Source organism: Podarcis gaigeae, assembly GCF_964106915.1.
Source record: "Podarcis gaigeae genome assembly, chromosome: Z".
NCBI lineage: Eukaryota > Metazoa > Chordata > Lepidosauria > Squamata > Lacertidae > Podarcis > Podarcis gaigeae.
Genome location: NC_139691.1, coordinates 31,498,286 through 31,518,464, shown reverse-complemented (window position 1 = coordinate 31,518,464; position 20,179 = coordinate 31,498,286). Strand labels below are relative to the sequence as shown.

Sequence of the window (20,179 nt, the reverse complement as noted above, 5' to 3'; positions counted from 1 at the left end):
ACGCCACTTGGGTAGCATTAAGAGCTACGGGAAAGGAAGAGCAGGGAAGTGGGGGGTGGGGGTGGAGAGAACAGGGGGAGGAGCTAAAAACCCGCCCCGCCCCCTCCTGCTTCCTCCATTCACAAGCGCGCAGGCTAGAGCGGCTACATTCACAAAAACAGCTCCACGCGCTGTAACCAGAGTCCGCCCCTTCGGAGACTCGCCCCGCCCCGAAGGAGGGGTCTTGCCTTGTTTCATCCGGAACGTCTCCGGTCGCTCTCCCGGCGACTGTACTTAAAACCACGGACGCGGCTTCTCCCCAGGGCGTCCCTTGGATGGAGTCCGCGGGAGCGCATCTGATAACAGCTCTTGCATCCCAGTCGAGGTGAGTGCCCGCGGAAGGGATGGATGGATGGAGCCATCCAACCTTCTTCCGCGTCCTACTCCGAAGGGACCAAGGGAGTGCCGGCGCAACTTGCAATCTCTTTCTTACCCCCAGCACCTGCGCTACGGAGAGGTCCTGTGTTTTTTACACGGGGTGCTGGTGGCGGCGGCGAGGGATGCTCCGCGCTCCTCCAGGTGTCGGGAGGGAGCGTCGCTTTTCCCTTCTTGCCTGACGCGAGAGCTTTCGCGTTCAATAGAGTTCCTCATCAGGAAGGTTGAGCAGCGGTTGTGGGGCGAGCATGGGTCGCGCTGGCTGACAGTCGCGTCCCCTGTTCAGATCCATCAGCTTTGCTGCTGGAGGAGCGGCGGGTGTTCCTCTCTTGTCTCTTCCAGAAACGGCGGCAGCAGCAGCAGCAGCTTCCCGAAGCGAAGAGTTGCTTAAGACAGCAGCGTGGCGCCGGGCTCCTGCCTAGGCGGGACTCGACGGCGCTCTGACCCATAATCGGGCAGCCGCCGGATCGTTTCTTCCTGCCTGGCCTGGGGGATCGCCCTGGGCGCGCTTTGAGGAGAGCCTGGCGGGGATGGAATGGGGCGAGACAGGAGGTACCTAGCCAGTAAAGACATGAGAAGATGTTTCAGTTGTTGGAAGGGGTCTCTTTGTGAATGCGGGGTGGGGGGAAGGCGACCTTGATTTGTGTTGCCTCGTCTCAGGGTAGAGTTTCTTGTATGTATCTCTGGACGATCTGTTCGTTGGCTGGGCGGGGTCGCTCTTTGATGCAGGGGTCGGCGGTAGAGTGCTGTCTCGGAACAGCTTCTTCTTATGTGATGGAACAAACCTGACGTGCCCGCAGAACTGCCACTTTTAGAAAAGCGGCTTCTCTCGACTGGAGGGGCTCGGTTCCCTCCCGGGGTAAAATAATTGATCACGTTAACACGATTAATAATTAGTTAATTAATAATCCATTAACGGGGGGCAGTGGTAGGTAATTTCAGACTCTGGACGCAAGGGCCCTATGCAACCCCCTCTTTAGAGGGTAAATGCGTATTGCTTCACTTAGGTAAGCCAAAAATGTGCTGGTTGGGGGGAACTCCTGCTTGTTCGGCTTAATGGGGCTTCGGAACTGCCTATCCTGTTCATTCCCCCGCCCCTCTCCACCACAGTATATTAAGGTATATTTAGAAAGAGTATGGAGTTGTTGAGACTTCAGGATTGTGGGATCTACTAATGTATTTTTGTTAGACTACTGAGGTCCACCAACCAGAGGTAGCTACAAAATTGTGACAAGGGGGTGTGGGAGCCATACACAAAAAGGTGTGTGGGGAAGCCATTTATCTCCTGCACCCATGATTCACACATCGCAAATCTACATCTGAGTTAACACAGGATCTGCACTAGGATCTGGTTTAATGCTCCTATTTCACAGGTGAGGAACACCGAGGCTAAAAATAAGTGTTTAGCAAAATACTACCCCCCCAAGAGGGTTCACCCCCTCTATTGTTCAGGTTCACTTATTGTTGGATAAATATTAGGAGTTGAAAATCCTTGCAGACCTGCTGAAAATTGTGCAGTCGCTTCCCACCTACCTTCAACCCCAAACTGCTGTATATTGCATAACAAAATGCTTGCTCCCCTAATAATAGTCTTTGCCATGCCTTCATTTCCCCCAGATTAGTTTGGCAGATTCACCTTTGGCCAAAGTGCTCAAAAATAGCCATTTATATATGTGTGTGCATGTGTTAAAGGGTTGGGCAAAGTCATGGGTGATAGAAGTCTCCACGGCTATTCAATGTGGTAGCTAGGTGAAACCTCCAAGTTCAGAAGCAGTATACCTCTGAAAATCAAATGATTGAGGCAAACCACAAATGGAAAGGTCCTTGCCTCTTAGAAGCTTAAAAGCCTTCAAGCTGTGTTGGCTAGCAACTACTAGAAAGGGAATGTTTGAACGAGGGGCTCCTTGGTCTGGTCAGCAATGCTGCCCTTTTAAATTATTTGCAGGAGTGATGGAGGGTTCATATCCAGAAAACATAAACTTGGGGAGGTGTTAGATGTGCCAGAGAAGGGAGAACAGTTTTTTTTTGGGGGGGGGCAGGGGATGACAGGTGTGTGATGTTTATTATGTCCATTGTAGCTAGAGTAGGATTTGAGGGATAATTAGGGTTGGAGATGCATGGTATCAAACAGCATACCTGATTATAGCTGCCAGCTGCAGCAAGTGACATGTGATCTGGTAAAAGGTGTAGATGTGGGGCTTTCCTTGTTCTTCTTTTTTTAAAAGGAGATCATGAACTCATTTAGGGAAAGGGCTGAACTCATTCAATAGCAGAGCACATGTTTTGAATGCAGAATGCCCCATATTCAATCCCCAGCATCTTCAGGCAGTGCTGCTGCTTGCCAGTGTGGACAGTGCAGAGATAGGTGGACCAGTTGTAGAAGGCATCCTCCTGTGTTCCTAACTCCTACAGGCAGCTGGGAAGCAAAACCTGAAAGGGGGCTGATGGACTGGAGGGAGAGATTCAGTACTGGGGCTGGGGGAGGAGGGATTGAACCATCAAGGGTGGTGATGAAAGGATGCAAGAATGCTTGATGAGGCAAAGGGGAACTTGTTAGCAGTAACACACCTGGATAATTTAAATTCCATGGGCAAGGGATGTGTTGGAAAATAATAAAAGAAATTAAGCAAGGAAATTGGCATGCCTCCTTAATTGGGGTGAGAGGGTAGGCAGGCTGGTTATTTCTAGCTAGCCAAAAGGCTTCCAGTTACTGAAAGATCTTTTACTCCTTAACTCCTTTGCCATTACAGCAGCTTGATAGAGTTGCTGCCCATTAATAATGCTTTAACTACCGTACATAGCATTTGCATTGCATATTGCAGGTGCTAAAATTGCTTTGCAGGCACGGCACTGAGAAATCCTTTCAACGCCTTGCAAGGTAGGCAGGTAGCATTACTCCCTATGGCAGGTGGGGGGCTGAGGCTGGGATGTGGTGGGTCCAAGGAACCTTCAGTGCAGGCGAGCCCAGGAGTAAGTTTTCCTATGTTCACTGGGGGCTGCTTTTGGGATAAGATTGCAGCACTTGTGAGTTTGTGATTGAGGCAAGGATTTCACTGAGGACTTTTGAAGCTGCAACTAGCATTCTTTAGCCCTGTGGTACACAGGCATCCACCCCACAGAAGAGAGATCAGTATTGTTTTAAAAATCCAAATTCTTTTTTAATTAGGCCACACCCTCCTGAATGGGACCAGGTTGCTGCTGGAAAAGATGCTCCTGGGATAAAACAGGGCTATCTTGTTGAATAGAGTTGAATAAAGAGAACAATTATATATATGCATGCATGTGGCTTGTGTGCTTGAATGGAAGGAAATGCTTTACGTGCAGGCTCCAACCTGTCTGTATCTGAATATTCACACTCAAATCCATGTCAATCTCCCTGTTTCAGGAAGAAAACAAACAAACTGCTTATCAGTTCTGCCTAAATAGAAGCATTTTGTGTAAATCAAAAGTGTATATCTTCTTCTTGGACCAACTCTTCCACTGGCATAGAAGATTACCTGCTTATTCATTTGTTTCTAATGATAAGGTAACCAGGTAACAGTAGTCTTCATGAAAAATTGGGATGGGATAAATAGTTCCCTGGATGATTTTAGTTTTGGGGTTAACAGTTGAGGAAACGATCACTTTCTCTCCCCTTCCCCTGATCTGTGTAGGAACAATGAATTGCCAGTTTCCAGCTGCCCCATAGATCTGTGGGGACTAACATTAGAGTGAGCAAATCTAACCTAGGGCTAAATTAAAATTGCAGCCCAGCCAACAAATCATCTTTGCTGGACAGTATTTGGGTAGTATATGAAATGGCTGCTCCAATGTCCACACTCATTGCCTCGGTCTGTAAAAATCAAGGCTGCACAAGGATTTACTAAGCCTGCCATGAAACTGCACGCTGTGTGCCCTTCTGTACAATATCTTGTGGGTGTGTTGGGCTGAGCATCACAAGAAATGATGGGGAGTACAGTCAGAAGCACTTTCTTCTTCTTCTTCTTCTTCTTCTTCTTCTTCTTCTTCTTCTTCTTCTTCTTCTTCTTTAAAGTGTCCAGGTGCTCTGTGGGGTGGCAAAGGAGGAAATAGGTCCCCGAGTTGAGTCATGGCTCAAGTGAAGCCTTTTTTTTTTTTTTGTAAATTGGGAGGGCCACACTTAAACTCGCTTTCCACCTTGCTTCATCACTTTGGTGTCGGGGAATCATGATAGCTGGTTGGCAGAGGTGTGTGACTTGCCTTCTGCTGAAGAGTGAAGGGGGTCATTAGCTCCTCTTGTCTGTCAGGCGCTGCTTTGCCATCCTTTTTCAATGGCTTCCTCTGTAGTGAGGCTTCCCCACTCAGCTGCTGCGGCTGCCAACTCCTTTCTATTCACCCTCTCTGCCTCTCTCCCCTTTTCCCTTCACTGCAGTATCTATTTCAGTCCCTCCTGCCGGCTGGATTGGATTCATCGCATCCGGAATGGCAAACAATTTATTGTCATTCAATCCTCTTTTCTCTCTTCTTCATCTTCTCCCTCCCTCCCCTCCCTCCATCAATCCTGTTTGGTGCTGGAGAATCTTGCTGGGTCCTAAAGGTTGTCTGGTCAAAATTTGGGCTCAACTAGGTTAGCATGTGAATAATAGCTTTTACAGAAAGGTTGTGCTTCTGGAAATTTAAGATGTTGTCTTATACGGAGCCAGACCATTGATCCATCTAGTTCAGTATCATCTTCACTGGTGGGCAGTGGCTTTGAGGACCTTCCCCTTCCCTATCTGGAGATGCTGGGGGTGGAATCAGGTACCTACTGTGTGAAAAGCATGGTCTCCACCACTCAGCTGGGCCATCTGCACATTGGTGGCTGAAATTCTATACTGAGAAAAGCTGGCATTGTGCATTCAAACCTCCCTTGGTGGTCTTAAGGACTAGAAGCACTGTGTGTTTCATTGCTTAACAAAAAATAAAGATTCTCAGGCTACCCAGTCTGATGAGTCCTGTCTGTGCATCCTGTTCAAAGTTTCAAATTGGGCAGTGTAAATTTGCAGGACTACAGAATGGTGCTTATTGGTTCAAAGTTGTGGCATTGAACCCATGAACAAACTCAACCTGGTACCCTTGAACAAACAGCTTTTCAGCTAAAAAATAAAATAAAAAATCATCCTTGCAATTGCCTTGTGAGGTAGGCTACTTGGAGAGTTAGCAATATGTTTGACCAACCCAGATGAATGGGAGATTTTACTTGCATCTATATAGAAAGACAGCTTTTTTTGGGGGGGGGGGATCCTGGTTGATAAGATTGGTTGTCAACCAGATCAAGCATTGCACTTCTGGCCCAGAATCGGGGCTGTGAGGTTCCAAGTCAGGCAAGCCTGCCCTTGCTGGCTGTATTGCTCTGAGCTCATTTCACTGTGATGATTGTGGTTGTGGTTGTTACATTTATATCCCACCTTTCCTCTAAGGTGTTCAAGGCAGCATACATAGTTCTCCCTCCTTCCCATGTTATCTCCACAACAGCCCTGTGAGGTAGGCTGAGAGAACAGTGACCAACCGTCACCCAGTGGACTTCATGACTCAACGAGGATTTGAACTCGGGTCTCTCAGGTCCTATACTAAAACTCTAACCACTGCACCAACTCACTCTCTGAAGACCTGATCCGAAGTTCATACTTGTGCCAGAGGCAGAGCTTAGTTTAGCTACCCATTTAGCTTAGCTTCCTCTTCACTGTGCCTTTCTGCTGGATTGCATCTCATGCTAACAATACACTCCTATACATGCCTTCTCTGAAGTACCATAGGGGGCACTGACTCCCAGGTAAGAGGGTATTGGATTTGCAGTCTTCACACAAGAGTTTACATGTGCCTCTTTTTCCCCTCTCTGCCAGCTAGCAGTACTTAATGCAGCTTGTCAACATGAGGCAGAATACAGAAAAGAAATAGTATGCACTCTGTAGTAGTCAATGTAGATTTTTAATCTTGCATGGGAGGCTGATTTAAGAAAAGGTCCATGTCAGCATTGTGACAGCGGGGCAAATCCTCCATTGGAGGAATAGGTAAAAACATGCTGGGTTTTGCAAGCAGGAACAAAGCCATGCAAATTCCCCAATATGCATATGGAGAGAGATAACCCTTTTCCTTTGCACAAGCAGGACCTTGCCCTTTGTGCAATGCCTGTCTTAGCTTCTATGCATTAGCAAAACTTTCCTGAACCTGGATGCCTTCCAAATATTGTTGGACTACATCCCTCATTGGCCAGAGCCAGCCTGATCAATGGTTAAGGACAATGGGAGTGGTAATCCAAAACATCTGGAGGGTATCAGGTTGAGGAGGGCTGCTCTGGCACTGAGATGCTTCCACCACCATCCAGAATGGGGGTGTACTTCAGCAGAGCCCTGCAGGTAACTATGGCTCTCTCCTTGTCTGTTCATAGTCCAACAGATAAACTCTACATACCGAATGCTTGCAGCTCTTTCCTGAACAATCATGAGAAGAGTGATGTATAATGGGTATGGGGAACGAGACAATGTTGCTGTATCCAGTGGTAGAAAATTTCCCAGTGCACTGTTTTTCCATAGAAAAATTTCCATTTCACATGTTCATAAGCAACAATTAATGGGTGCCAATTGCAAAAGCAATATTAGGCAAGCTTGGCAACTTCAGGGCTTTAAACTCTGGTTTCCTAAATACAAGTAAAATAAAAGCATGCTAAATTAGATCACACTCCAGGCCAGCAGAATTCACACACACACACACACACACACACACACACTCCGAAGCAAAATGCCTCAATTTGCATAGGAAATATTTACAACTCAACGTCTTCCAGGAAACTCACATCATGGCATCTCCTCCTCCCTGGACTTAGAGGTGCATGATGGAGCTGGTATTGCTTTTCTCAGCCTCTTGCAGCCAGCCAGCCAGCCAGCCAGCCAGCCAGCCATGCTGCATCACCCAGCTGCATCCAGGAGCTTTACTGCCATGAATTTCTTGAAGAGTGAAAGCCTTGTGCTCTTTGCCTGCCAAACTTGGTGAGCATGAGAAGGGGGGGGGGGTGTTGCGTGTGTGTGAAAGGAACGGAAATGGAGAAGAAGAAGAAAAAGAAGAAAAGGGGAGGGGAGAAATGAGGGTATAGAAAGATTGAATGTAGGGAAAGAAATGATGCTGTTAAAGAAAATGGTCCTTTGCCGTGGGTTCCCCCTCTCTGACTTCACACCTCACCATAGACGCTATTATCCACTTGTTGCCACTCTCTGTGGTCAGCGATTGTACCATTTTCCAGCAGGAGTGGACCAAGGTATGTGCTCTTTACTCTTCCCACTGCTTGCTTGTTTGGCGAAAGGGAGTGAACAGGCAGAAACCACAAGGAGCAGTAGCCAGGAGGCCCTGGGAATTGTGTGAGTGGGTTTTGATGGATACCCAATAATGCTGACCCCTGATGTTGGCTTCCTAATGTAGAATGTGTTGCAAAGAAAATGCTGAGCTGAAAACATAAAGCACATGTTGTTGGTGAGGTAGCACCCTTCACTTAGTAGGCAATGAGCCTCCTGGGTGATTTTGAGTTGTGTACTCTGGCTTCCAAACTTTTGGGGCATGGTTACATGCACACCATACATTTAGAGCACATGTGAAGTACCTGGCATCCCCAAAGAATATTGGAAGCTGTAGTTCGCCCCTCACAGAGTTATAATTCCCAGCACCCTTAACAAACTACAGTCCCCAGGATTATTCAGGGGAAGCCATGTGCTTTAAATGTATGGTAAATCTGGCAGTCATTACAATTCCCTCTCCTGTATTTAAGGTTCCTGTGTATTTAAAGTTCCTCTGTTTGGTAAAAAAAAAAGGAAGCCTTCTGCACATGCTCAGTTGTTGAAGACACGTGGGCCTGATTCAAAGAAAGCTCTGGTCCCTCTTCTCTTCGCACCTGCCACCCTCCACTCCCCCAGCCTAATCCTACAACTCTTTCCAAGCTCATCTTGCCTTGCCTGGAAGCTCAGCTTTGCTTTAAATGAATCTGGGCTAGCTGTTTTTTTCCCCTTTGGCAGGAGGAACACCCAAAGTAGTGCTGGCTTTTAGCAATCAAAGGAAGATGGCTCTTGATCTTCACTCTTCTTCAAGGTCGACCTGGCTAACAAAAATCAATCTTCCCACTGCTCTTTTCCTCGTTTCATCCTGCTCAGGCAGCATTTGTTACCAGCTTCTCTGGCTTCATTGACTCACTTGCCTATATAGAGACTAGTTTGCTGACCTTAAAAATGGGGGGGGGGGAGACCCAGTCCCCTCCTCTAAGGAGGGAGAGACTCCTAAAATTGTAGGGAAGAATAGCCAGTGTGGAACTTTTTGGCTTAAACCATAAATAGCCCCTTACAGTGATTTTGTCTTGGTTCCTGAGAGCCATGGGTAGGGATGGATGACTCTTTTCATTTCTCATTTTCCCAGTCATAAGTTCAGTTCTCCAAATTTCTGCATGAACCTGTGACATGCTTTTTAAAAGTCCTGAAAATTCACCCACGTGTTCTCTCTCTCTCTCTCTCTCTCTCTCTCTCTCTCTCTCTGAATATAACACTTTTATACGTAATTTTGCCAGCTGTACACATTTTTGCAAGCCATTTATCCTAATGTTGTGTTGTTGTATTATATTGTTACCAGTTCTTGCATTATTATGCACACTGTCCCTTAATGTGTGTATTTTGGTCTGAGAACTGCAGTGCAAAATTCAGAGAAGTGTTAATTTTGAAGGATGGCTGCATTTCAGTTCCAGTATAACTTCAGAAAGTGTGGCTTTTAGATGGGCTTGCATTAAAAATTAACCAAACTGATATTTTTCTTCTTCTACTAGCCTTGGTGTTCTGGACCCTAGTTTGAGTAGCCATCTATTGCCCCATACTGAATAACTTTTTCCTCAATCTCCCTCCCCCTCCCTGTCTTCTGGGGATTCTAGGGCACTTCTAGCATGGGCTTGGTTTGCAGATGGGTTGTTGAGTTATTGCAGATGGGGCTGTGGGCAACTTCCTCCCACCCGCCAACCTTGCCAGATTTTCTCTGGAAAGGATCAATCTGAATTAAATAGTGGTAGGGATATTGCCTGGGTCTCCTACACTGTGAGAAGGTTGGCATTGCTCTGTGGCTGGAATGAGAAGCCTCCAGATGCTATTGGACTGCAACTCTCATCATCCTTGATCAATGGCCATGCTGACTGTGGCTGTTAGGAGTTGCAGTTCAGCAGCATCTGGAGGGCCCAAAGTTCCCCATACCTGCTGTATGGGCATGTAAAGGAAAGAGTACCCAGTCCCACTGTGCACAAAGTAGCAGATGAATCAGGCGATCATGTTGTTTTTCAGATCAGATGCCTTGTACAAGCCAGGTGCCACCTTGCCTGAAAGGAGGGTTGCAATTTTAAGCCACAAGATTTCCAGAGGCTCCCAATATTAGGTGATAGCAATGCTTAAAAAACGAATTGCCTGATGTGTGTTAATTGGCACAATATTTCTTCATGAGTACCAGCTGTGCCTTGCTGTTTTTTAATTGGTAGTTCCAGCCCACTGCAAGAGATGCATGTCCCACCCCTCCCTCCATAAAAGTTCCTGATCCAAGACTATCAGTCAGACACAGCGTTTCTCAACATTGGGCTGCCCAATGTGGCTGGACTATGACTCTTACCATACCTAGCTAGCTGGACCAGGGATGAATCATAGAATTGCAGAGTCAGAAGGGCCCCCAAGCACCATCTAGTCCAATCTCCTGCAATGTAGGAATCTCAGCTAAAGCATCCCTGACAGATGAACATCCAACTTCTGCTTTAAAACCTTCAATGTAGGAAAGTCTACAACCTCCATTCAAACAGCTCTTCCTGTCAGAAAGTTCTCCCTGATGTTTAGTCAGAATCTCTTGTAACTTGAATTCATTGGTTCAGGTTCTATCTTCAGAGCAGGAGAAATCAAGCTTGCTCCATCTTCCATGTGACAGTCTAACAACATTTGGGGACCAAAAGATGAGAAAGGCTGCTAGAGCATAGATGCCTCAATTTCTCCTCTGCCCCAACAAAATGTCTTGATTGGTCTTTTACTGTTGTGATTTAACAGTGGGGTGGACTTTTTCCCCCTTTTGCTTTTTGTTTCTTCTCCTGCAGGACCTTCTGATGTTCCCTGCTGACTGGAGCCTTCATCCTTCCCCAGAATGCCCTTTCCGGCCAGCACCACTGAGCGCAGCTCTGAAGACACCATGGCTTCAGCACCTGAGGATATCCAGCAAGTCCTTTCCATCGACCAGATTTGTGCCATCCGTGCCACCAATGACTACGTGGAGAGACCTGCCTCATCCAAGCAAGCTCCCTCCACTCCATCCCAGTCGCAAGCAGCCCACAAGCAGGAGGTGGCTCAGGAACGCCTGGTGCCCACCACCATCCAGGACCTTCAGCCTGGCCAGCCACCCCTCCAGCAGCCTCTGAGCCATTCCAGCACTGCCAGCTCCATCTCCCACAGCACCACAGCCTCAGAGCAGAGGCTCATCACACCATCGCACTCTAGGCACTCGCTTGTCCGGAATCAGCCCCAAGCAGGCGACCCAAAGCCTGAGGAGCTGCGGAAGGAGACATCTGAGAAGCCTCGTGTCGCCCATGCTGGCCATCTCTTCATTTGCGAGGAATGCGGCCGCTGCAAGTGTGCCCGCTGCATGGCGACACGCAGCTTGCCCTCTTGCTGGCTTTGCAACAAGCGCTGCTTCTGCTCACCAGAGAACCTCATTGACTATGGGACTTGCCTCTGCTGTGTCAAGGGCATTTTCTACCACTGCTCCTCAGATGATGAGGACACCTGTGCCGATGACCCCTGCTCTTGTGGCCCGGGATCCTGCTGTGCCCGCTGGGCTGCCATGAGTTTCCTCTCTTTGTTCATGCCCTGCCTGTGCTGTTACTTTCCCACCTTGGGGTGCCTCAAACTTTGCCAGTGGGGCTACGATGCCTTTAAGCGGCCTGGTTGTCGCTGCCAGAACCACACCAATACTGTCTGCAGGAAGATCTCCACCACAACCAGTGGAGCCACTCTCCCTAAGACTTTGGACAAGCCAGTATAACTTCCCACAGGAAGTGGGCAGGGGGGGGAGGGGGGAAACACCCGGCTGTTCTTCATCATTGTGTTGTTCCTTCAGGTTCCCCTGCTGGAATCTTACAGCTTGGGAACAAAGCAATGATGGAATAGCCAGCCAGCTATGCAAGCTCCCTTTGGAGCTTGTTCCGTGATAGATATAAATTGTCCCTGTGAGCAAGATTAGGCTCTAGGGCTTTTAATGTGTCCTCAACATTGGACAAGTAGAGTGGGAAGCTGAGGCATGCACTAAATCAGCATGGTTGGTGGGGGGGGGGAGGGTGTAGTTTTGTTATAGGATGGCTCAGGATTCTGACCTCCAGAATGCCTTATGAGTTGGTCTCCTGTGGTGGGTTTTAAAAACAAAACAAAACCAGAAAGGAAAAGGGTATTTCACCCAAGCACTATGATAGCCTGAGAAACAGTCTATTGTAAAAACGAAACAAAAAACAAATCCCATTATTTTTTCACTTCTGGTACCCATCCTTAACGGCTTGTATTCTGCTCCTTCTGCCATGCACAATTTGCAGATGGGGGAAAGGCTAGCAAAACTGTAGCAAATGCAAGGTAGCTGGGCCAAGTGTGGGATGGGCACCTTTGGTAGTTCCTGGCTAGGGAGATGCGAAACTGTTGAGGGTCAGTAGCCTCCCTAAAAGGAGGAGAAAGCCCAAAAGCTTATGTGTCCTTTTTAAAAGGAAGGAAGGAAGGAAGGAAGGAAGGAAGGAAGGAAGGAAGGAAGGAAGGAAGGAAGGAAGGAAGGGTTGGCTCACCAATTTAGGGTAAAACCTCTTTACTTTTTGTAGGGGTGGCAAAAGTTGGAATCATCATTCACTGTAGCAACAACGAGGTAGTTTAAAGAGTCTTGCTAGCCTAAAACAAAGCAAGCCCTCAATCTCCATTTCCTCCTAAGCTTATCTGGTACCAGATACCATGGACAGTCACTGTGAGTCTAAAGCCAGAAGTGACTCCTTTGGCTGTTCTTAAACTGCAAGGCATTTCTGGTGTCTCGCAGGCAAAAGTCACTTCTATGGTTGATGTATCCTTTCTCCCATCTCTTCAAGAGCAGAGGCCTTCTCAACCCAGTCAGATGGCCGGAGTACAAGAAGTATATTATTATTATTATTATTATCATTATTTTAAAATTTAGCACCCACGACACAGTTTCTCTTTGAAACAGTGAGTGGTTTTTGTTTTGTTTTTTTAAAAAAAAGCTCAAGGGAAAAGAGTTATGGTTTCCTTTGCCTGAAAACCTTAGCTTTCAGTTAGGTATATCCTGCAATTTGAGTAGAGGGCGGGACATATGCAGTGCAATGGGTTATGTTTGTCATTGACTCCTCCCTGCCTAACCCAAAGCACTTTGGTTCCACTTGAGTACAGAAGGATGATGTAGGTATGGCTCAGAAAGTTTTATGCTATGACTTTTAGGAGAGACTGACCCAGGAGCTAAGGAGCAGACATTGTGTGCAGGAGTTTCCATACTTGGCACCTCCAGGAAGGGCTTGGGAAGGCTCCTGTGTGAAACTTGGAAGATGTGCTGCCTGTCAATGCAGATAGCACTTTGCTGGCTGGATCGCTGATCTGATGAGGTATGAAGAAGGTGTGATAGCTCAAAGCATTATATATACCTTTTCAGGTAGCAGGCAAACCTGTGGATTATATCCAAGACTAGTCCTACGTAGAGAATAGGACTGTTGACATAGAGCAAGCTGTTGCCATTAATGGACATGACTACCTTGGGTTCATTACTTTTAATGGGTCTACTCTGAGTAAAACTTGGTAAGGTACAACCCCATGTCTCCTGTGGTCAAAGGAGCAGTCCCTCTGATCCCCTGCAACTCTCTAGATATTGACTTAAACCATCTGTCATCCTTGACCACAGTCTGTGCTGGTGGGGGTTAATGGGACTTGGAATCCAACAACATATGGAGGGCAGCAGGTTCCCCACCCTGGCCTTATAAAAAAATGGGTGGGGAGAGGTGGTGGTGACAAAATGTGTGTTACTCAGACCCTTTGGTTCACATTCTTGTTCCTAAATTTGCATGTTGCTTCTGCTTATTTTCATATTAGTTTTGTAAATGTTTAACTAAGGCGGGGATGAGAAACCTTTTTCAGCAAGAAGGCTGCATTCCCATGTTGGACAACCTTTCAGGGGGCCACATACCAGTGGTGGTGGGTTCAGCTGCAAAAGTGGGTGGAGCATGTGGATGTGGCTGATCTGTGTAGATTCCAAGTCTGCAAAAGCTACATACGACATCTCACCATCCTTGATCTAGGCAAGCAAATGACATTAATTATAGCTCAAGGACACATTCAGCCTAGCGAAATCATTCAAGGGGCGTGTAGTCCCAAGGGCCATATACAGAGGTGTGGAGGGCTACATTTAATCCTTAGGCTTCAGGTTACCAGACCTGGACCTAGGGAGTGAAAAGGAGATGAAAACGGCCCACACACATTGCCATCCTGGATGAATGCTTGATAGGTAGATGCCAAAGCTAGGCCTGCTCAGCATGTTCTCTGCTGCTCAGATTGCAAACCTGTGGCCTGTTAGTCAGGGTTCTGCAATCCAGCAAAGGCAGAATGGTGACTGAGCCACTGTTAGGTTAAGTTGTCCTTCTTTGATCCCATGTCGTCCAGGCATGCCTTAGACCCACCAAAGGGAATGGTTTTAGAGTTGGGTGTGGTGCTGCTTTCTTTTGAGGGCACTGCAAGTTGGGTGCCCAAGCATGCAGACCACAGAAAACACCCCGCCAATTTCTTCTCATTGTTTTAGAAGTTGCTTTGATTATATTTTTGAGTGTGCAATTGTTAGTGACATACATTTATGATGGCTTGTGATAACCTGCTATGAATGGTGCCATAGACAAGATCTGGCTTCTTGGTACATTTCTGCTAATGCCAAAGGACTCTCTTAAGCTGTGTGCATTATGCCAGTTTTGAGCTGCTTTGTTTATTGGAGTACTTTAGAGGCTTCTTTCCAGGGGTTTCTTGCACTGTGTTAAGTGGAATGTGGAAAGTGCCAGAGGCTGTTTTTCATCCATATCTTGGTTGCCACTTCTGATCATAGTGGCCTCCTTTTTGTGGACTTGGAAGCATTAATGCCTCGTATTTTTTCCCTTCTAAAACTTTTTCCCTACCCCCCCCCCAAAGAACCCTGGTAAAAGGGTGGCTTCTTTTTCAAAAGTGGGTGAGAACAGGGCATGGTTTTTTGCAAAGGTCAGAACAACATACCCTCCAACATTTCTCTGATGAAAATAGGGACGTCCCATTCCATAATGATAATTTTACTATTTATACCCCACACACCTTAATGGGTTGCACCCAGCCACTCTGGGCAGCTTCCAACATATATAAAAACATAATAAAACATTAAAAAAACTTCTCTATACAGGATTGCTGTCAGGTGGCTTGGGGGGGTCGGATAACTCCATGCCCTCCTACATTTTCCGACGAAAATAGCGACATCCCAAGGGAAAGTGGGACATTCCGGGATCAAATCAGAAACTGGGATGGCTTCTCTAAATCAGGGACGTCCCTAGAAAATAGGGACACTTGGAGGGTCTGCAGAACAACGGAGATGATTCTTGTCTGACCCAGTCAAGTGAAAATAATCACTCATGTGTAGCAGTAGAGTCCTTCTCAAAGACCCATGGACTCTCTTGCTGCCTAGGCATGGTCATTAGGGGTGTAAGGGGGCTCCGTTTTCCATTCCTCCCTGTGTTCATTGTATGAAGCACTGTTTCCACTGCACTGCAGTTCCTCTTCTACCAAAACCTGTGTTAATCGTCTTGCTGTCCACTGTGGTGAAATTAAGTAACTTATGTAAATCACATTGTCATTAGTTATTCCACGCCATCCATTTCAATACAAAGCAAATGTAATGCATATATGGGAGGTGGTGATGGGGGGACGCAAACAGTTAGGTATGGCTAGTAAACTGAAAGCAAAGACAGTGAATACTGATTGTAGTTGTTAAAAGGGTTTCTGTTCCGGATATGGGATTAATAAGTGAACACCAGCAATTTCTGCTCCCGTTTCTGTTGCAAGGGTGAAACAGCATTGTATTTGGTCCCATTAGTTTGCATAGCCGCCAAAAAAAGAATATTTTGGGTCTCTGGGCCCATGCAACTCCCTGAAGTAATGTTGCCCTGCTTTCTCCCTTGACCCCTTGTTACAACAAGGCTATATCCTCTGTTTGAAAGCACCTGCCCTTTGTCAGGATGCTTTGAGTAGGTTTATTTCCTCCTCCAGAAGGCACCTTGCATTTGAGATCCAAAAGGACCACAATACTATGGGATTCAAGACACTCTCACCCTCTGTTGGGTTTTAAAAAAAAAGGCATTTTGTATAGTGTGTCCTCTAAAATTGTGTCCTCCCCCTCACCTCATACAAAGCATAATACCTGCTCATAATCTACCATCTCATTGTGTATAGATATATTTTTACCACACTTTTACCATTAAAAAAAAATATTTATTTGAAATGTTTATTTTAAAGTTATTAAAAATTGCATCTTAATGTATTTATTATAACGCTCTTAGTTGTGTGCCTCTTTTCCTCTCTTTCTCTCGCAAATCTAATTAAGCTGTTGCTGAAACAATGCTGAAATTTGAAAAAAAATTAATTCTATGGGTGGTGTTTGCAACCACTTCAATGCAGCTATTCAATAAAATATATATTAATTTTGAATCCGTTTCTTGTTCTGGTCTTTGTGGAAGGTGTAGTGCAACTACTGAAAAGGCCCTGTTACAAGTCTTTGTGGGAGGTGTAATGCCACTACTGAAAAGACCCTGTCAGACCTCAGATAGTGGCAGGAAGCCCTGGGGCAAGCTTATGAGAGGGCAGGGGGAGCCTGTAACTGCCCAGATATTGTTGGTCTCTGATTCCTGTTCATACAGAGCCAATGGTCAGGATGATGGGAATTGTAGTCCAACAACACCTGGAGGGCACAGGTTCCCTATCCCTGCTGGAGAACAATACTGAGTTAGATGTAACCACTTTGCATATAGCCATTTTAGAAATGCTGAGTTCCTTGACACAGATCTAGCTCAGTAACTTGGGATGTGGGCACTTGTGGGTACAACCCCTGTAAAGCCCCCACCACTCTATTTTTTTGGGGGGGGGGGTAAGAATGAAGTTACCTTTAATACAAAGAGAAAAGTTCCTACTACTTTAGGTACACTGGACTAGGTATTCCTGATACCCATGGGGGAATTTATAATGCTTCTTTACAACAATAATATACCATTTTTATAAGGCAGCTTCTTGTACCCAGGGCTACAGAATTCAAACCTCTCAGGACCTGGGAAGACAGAGAGACAAACACCCCTGTCTCTTTCAGGCAACCTGTTTATCGTTCATTTGTCCTGATTTGTTTGGCAGAAGTTATTTGATACCAGCTCTTCATCCAGTCTGATACATTTGTGGGAAGGTTAGGTGACATTTCCCACTATCCTGTGCATTTTCCACACAAAAAGGCCAATTTCATAGGAGGCTGGAAGAAGCTTTGTTGTGCAAGAGTGTGGACTCGAACTTGTAAGGATGCAGCCTGAAATTTTCCAGGATGTGCTTGAGTCCAACCCAGAAATAGCAGCAGTCCACTTTGGTGTTTGGAGAGGGGTCACAGCTTAGTGGTGGAGCACAATACCATGTACTCAGAAGGTTCCATTCCTAGCATCTTCATTTAAAGGGACCAGGCTGGAGGTGATGGGAAATACTTTTTGCTTGACTGTTACTTTGACACTTAATATTGGGCTAGCTAAGTAGCCTGAATTGATATTAGGTAGCTTCCTGTGTTGCATCCCTGCTAGAGTAGTTTACCTAAAGCCCTGAAGATCTCGCTGAACTACAACTCCTGTCATTCCTGGTCATTAGCCCTGCTTGCTGGGGGAGTTGTAGTTTCCTAAATAATAATAATAATAAAAAAATCAGAGGGGAACCACAGGAAGCGATTACAATAAAACCAATCACCAGAGCACAATAATAAAAATTTTGACAACCATTCACATTACTTAATATAATCAAATTCATATTTTTAATATATTTTAAAGCATATCTTCCCACAGTTCTCTATGATTTTGGTGGTCTCCCCCCTCCTGTTTATTGAGAAAACCAATAAAATCAGATCAAGTTTCATAAAATGAATCTATTCCCTTTTGCTCTCTTTATGCCAGGACTTGAGCAGCTAGTATTGCTGCAAATATAATTGTTCATATTTTATTATACCATGCTTCTAGATCTTTAGAGTTCTTTTTTTTAAAAAACAACAACAATCTTATATGGGATTTTTGTCATTTTGGCCACTGAATAATAGCAATGCTAATTTGTATCCTTCTATATTTGCTTCTTTAATATAATACCACATTTTTCAAAGATATCGTTCTAAAATCCGTTCATATGTCCATACATGCTTCCTACATTGTATTTCTGCCAGGGTAGTTTACCTAAAGCAGGTGTGAGGACCTTTGATGCTCCAGACATTGCCAAATTACAATTCCCATCATCCCTGGGTACTGGGCATTCTTCCTGGGACTGATGGGAATTGCAGTTCAGCAACAGTTGGAGGGCCAAAGTTTCCCCCCCTCCTGGCCTAAAAGCAGCAGGTGGCACAGGCTGCTGATGTTTATGTTATAGTGTATGGGGAAAATTGGTCTACCGATTGCTGCCCACTCCCTCTTTTGCAATCAGGCATCGTGAGCACTTTAGCTCAGAAGCGGACAATCTTGGAGTGCAGGAGCTCATTGTCATAGCTCCCCTCGCTCCCCTGTCCCCACTCCAAAGGAGAGCTGAGCTGTCCTGATCCGCTGTTATTTTTAACTGATAGCTGGGTGAAATGAGCTGCCCTTTTCCAGGACAAATAATCTCTATGAGGCGAGGGTGGAAGCTTATAAGATTGTCCAAAAAGTGGGGGGGGGGGTAGCAGGGCAGAACCAGGAGCCTACAACAGCCTTTCAGAGAGGCCAAAGTGCCAGTGGGTAATGGCCCCTAGAGACATCATTTTTATTGGGCATTATTCATGATTTGAGCTCTACACGATTCACTAACAATACGGTTGGTGCCTGCAAATGTTTGGGAGTGTTCATACCTCCTCATTTCCCTCATATTGCCCTGCTGAAATCCTGTCCAGTATGGGGTATTTTTGTCCAATAGAGCGAGAGTGCCCCTCTTGATATCAATAAAGCAGTAAAATAGCATAACAACCAGTGCTGCATTATCCAGTAGGCAGAGTCAAGCACCAGCCAAGCAGAGGAACAAATTGCAGAAGAATTTTTGAGAAAGAATCTGACATTCTATATTAAAATAAATAAATAAATGAAACAAACAAACCAAAACCCTTCAAAGCATCAAAGCAGTCACCATGGGGAAAAACAAAACTTTGCTAGACTTCCGTACTCGCCACCAAACTCTTCCCCCATTTCTCTGTTCTCTTTTTATTACTTATCCCCACCTAAACCACAGGGCGCCCTACTGAGGTTGACAGAAGTAATGCAAGGATAGCATACCTTGCCTTGTGCTGCATGCGACATACTTGCATGTACATTTCAGCAAGTGTCATTTCAAAAAGTTTCATTTTACAGTTTAGTATTTTTTACTTTTATTTTGAATTACATATGGGTAGCACTGCAGTCTCAAAGCATCTAAACGTCTTAATCCTGCCCTGGAAACAATTAATAAAGCAGAATGATGTGCAGATGCTTCAGTATCAAGTGCCAGTGATATGTTGCAGAATGCACCTGCAGCCCCCTCACCCTATTGGGGGCGAGAAATAGAATCATAGAATTCCGGAGTTGGAAGGGGCCACGAAGGTCACCTGGCCCAAACCCCTGCAATGCAGGAATCTTTTTCCCCAATGCAGGGCTTGAAGCATATATACATGCTTATATAGGTGAGCTAGAGCTGGAAGGGCAACATAGAGTAGGCATTTCAAAATACTAGTGGAATGGAGAAAACCAATGGGACACACTTATTACTGGATACAAGCGCAGGGAAGGGCTCACTGGAGGTAGTGTCACTCTGTATGTCAAGAAAGGCATTGAGCTCATCAAGCTTGCAGTCTGAAAAAGGGGCAGACTCTTTCACAGAACTGCTGTAGGTGATGATACCAGGTCCCAAGAGCAATTGAGTACTGGGGATCAACTATTGCCCCCCCCCCCGGCACCCTGACCAAAATGTCCAGGATTATATTGAGCTGGAGAATGAAATCAAGGGGCATCCAAAGTAGGAACTGCTGTAGTAATGGGTGACTTCAATTACCCTCAAGTGGGTACATGTGTGCTCTGGTTAATACAAAGATGTAAAATTTCTTCATATCTAAGTAGACTGTGACCTGGTCATTGAACCAACCAGAAGGGTGATGACCCCGGACTTTATTTCGAGTGGTGCCCAGGACTTGGTATGAGATTTATTTATTATTAATTAAATTTCTATACCGCCCTTCTGTTTGCAATATAAAAAGACAAACATGCATACCATAATAACAAATGAAAACAATAACCCACCCACTTGCAGTTTAAAAGCTCACAGACTGTTTTATTAGCCAAAGGCTAATGTGTTGAAAACAGTGACTACAGTTCTTTCAAATGCAATATATAGGTAAGTGGGCAAGGGCCAAGGACGTCCAGCACAGTCACATTTAACTTCAAACGAAGAAACTTTTTTTCTAAAAAATAAATCAGGAGATGAGTAAAAAGGAGGCTGTCAGGGAAAGTGAAGAGGGTCAAATATGTTTGCCGGCG

At 45.7% G+C, this 20,179-nt stretch overlaps 1 protein-coding gene across 1 annotated transcript; it reads left to right on the top strand.

Annotated features, from left to right (window-relative positions):
- The first annotated feature begins 246 nt into the window (after positions 1-246).
- SPRY3 (sprouty RTK signaling antagonist 3) lies at positions 247-11,531 on the top strand. Its single transcript, XM_083721083.1, has 2 exons — positions 247-364; positions 10,496-11,531. Exon 2 carries the CDS (start codon positions 10,543-10,545, stop codon positions 11,434-11,436), a length of 894 nt encoding a protein of 297 aa, XP_083577209.1. The 5' UTR covers positions 247-364; positions 10,496-10,542; the 3' UTR covers positions 11,437-11,531.
- The last annotated feature ends 8,648 nt before the right edge of the window (positions 11,532-20,179 follow it).

Excerpts from the sequence above, each read along its gene's own strand:
- SPRY3 (XM_083721083.1), top strand. The coding sequence starts at position 10,543 with ATGCCCTTTCCGGCCAGCACCACTGAGCGCAGCTCTGAAGACACCATG.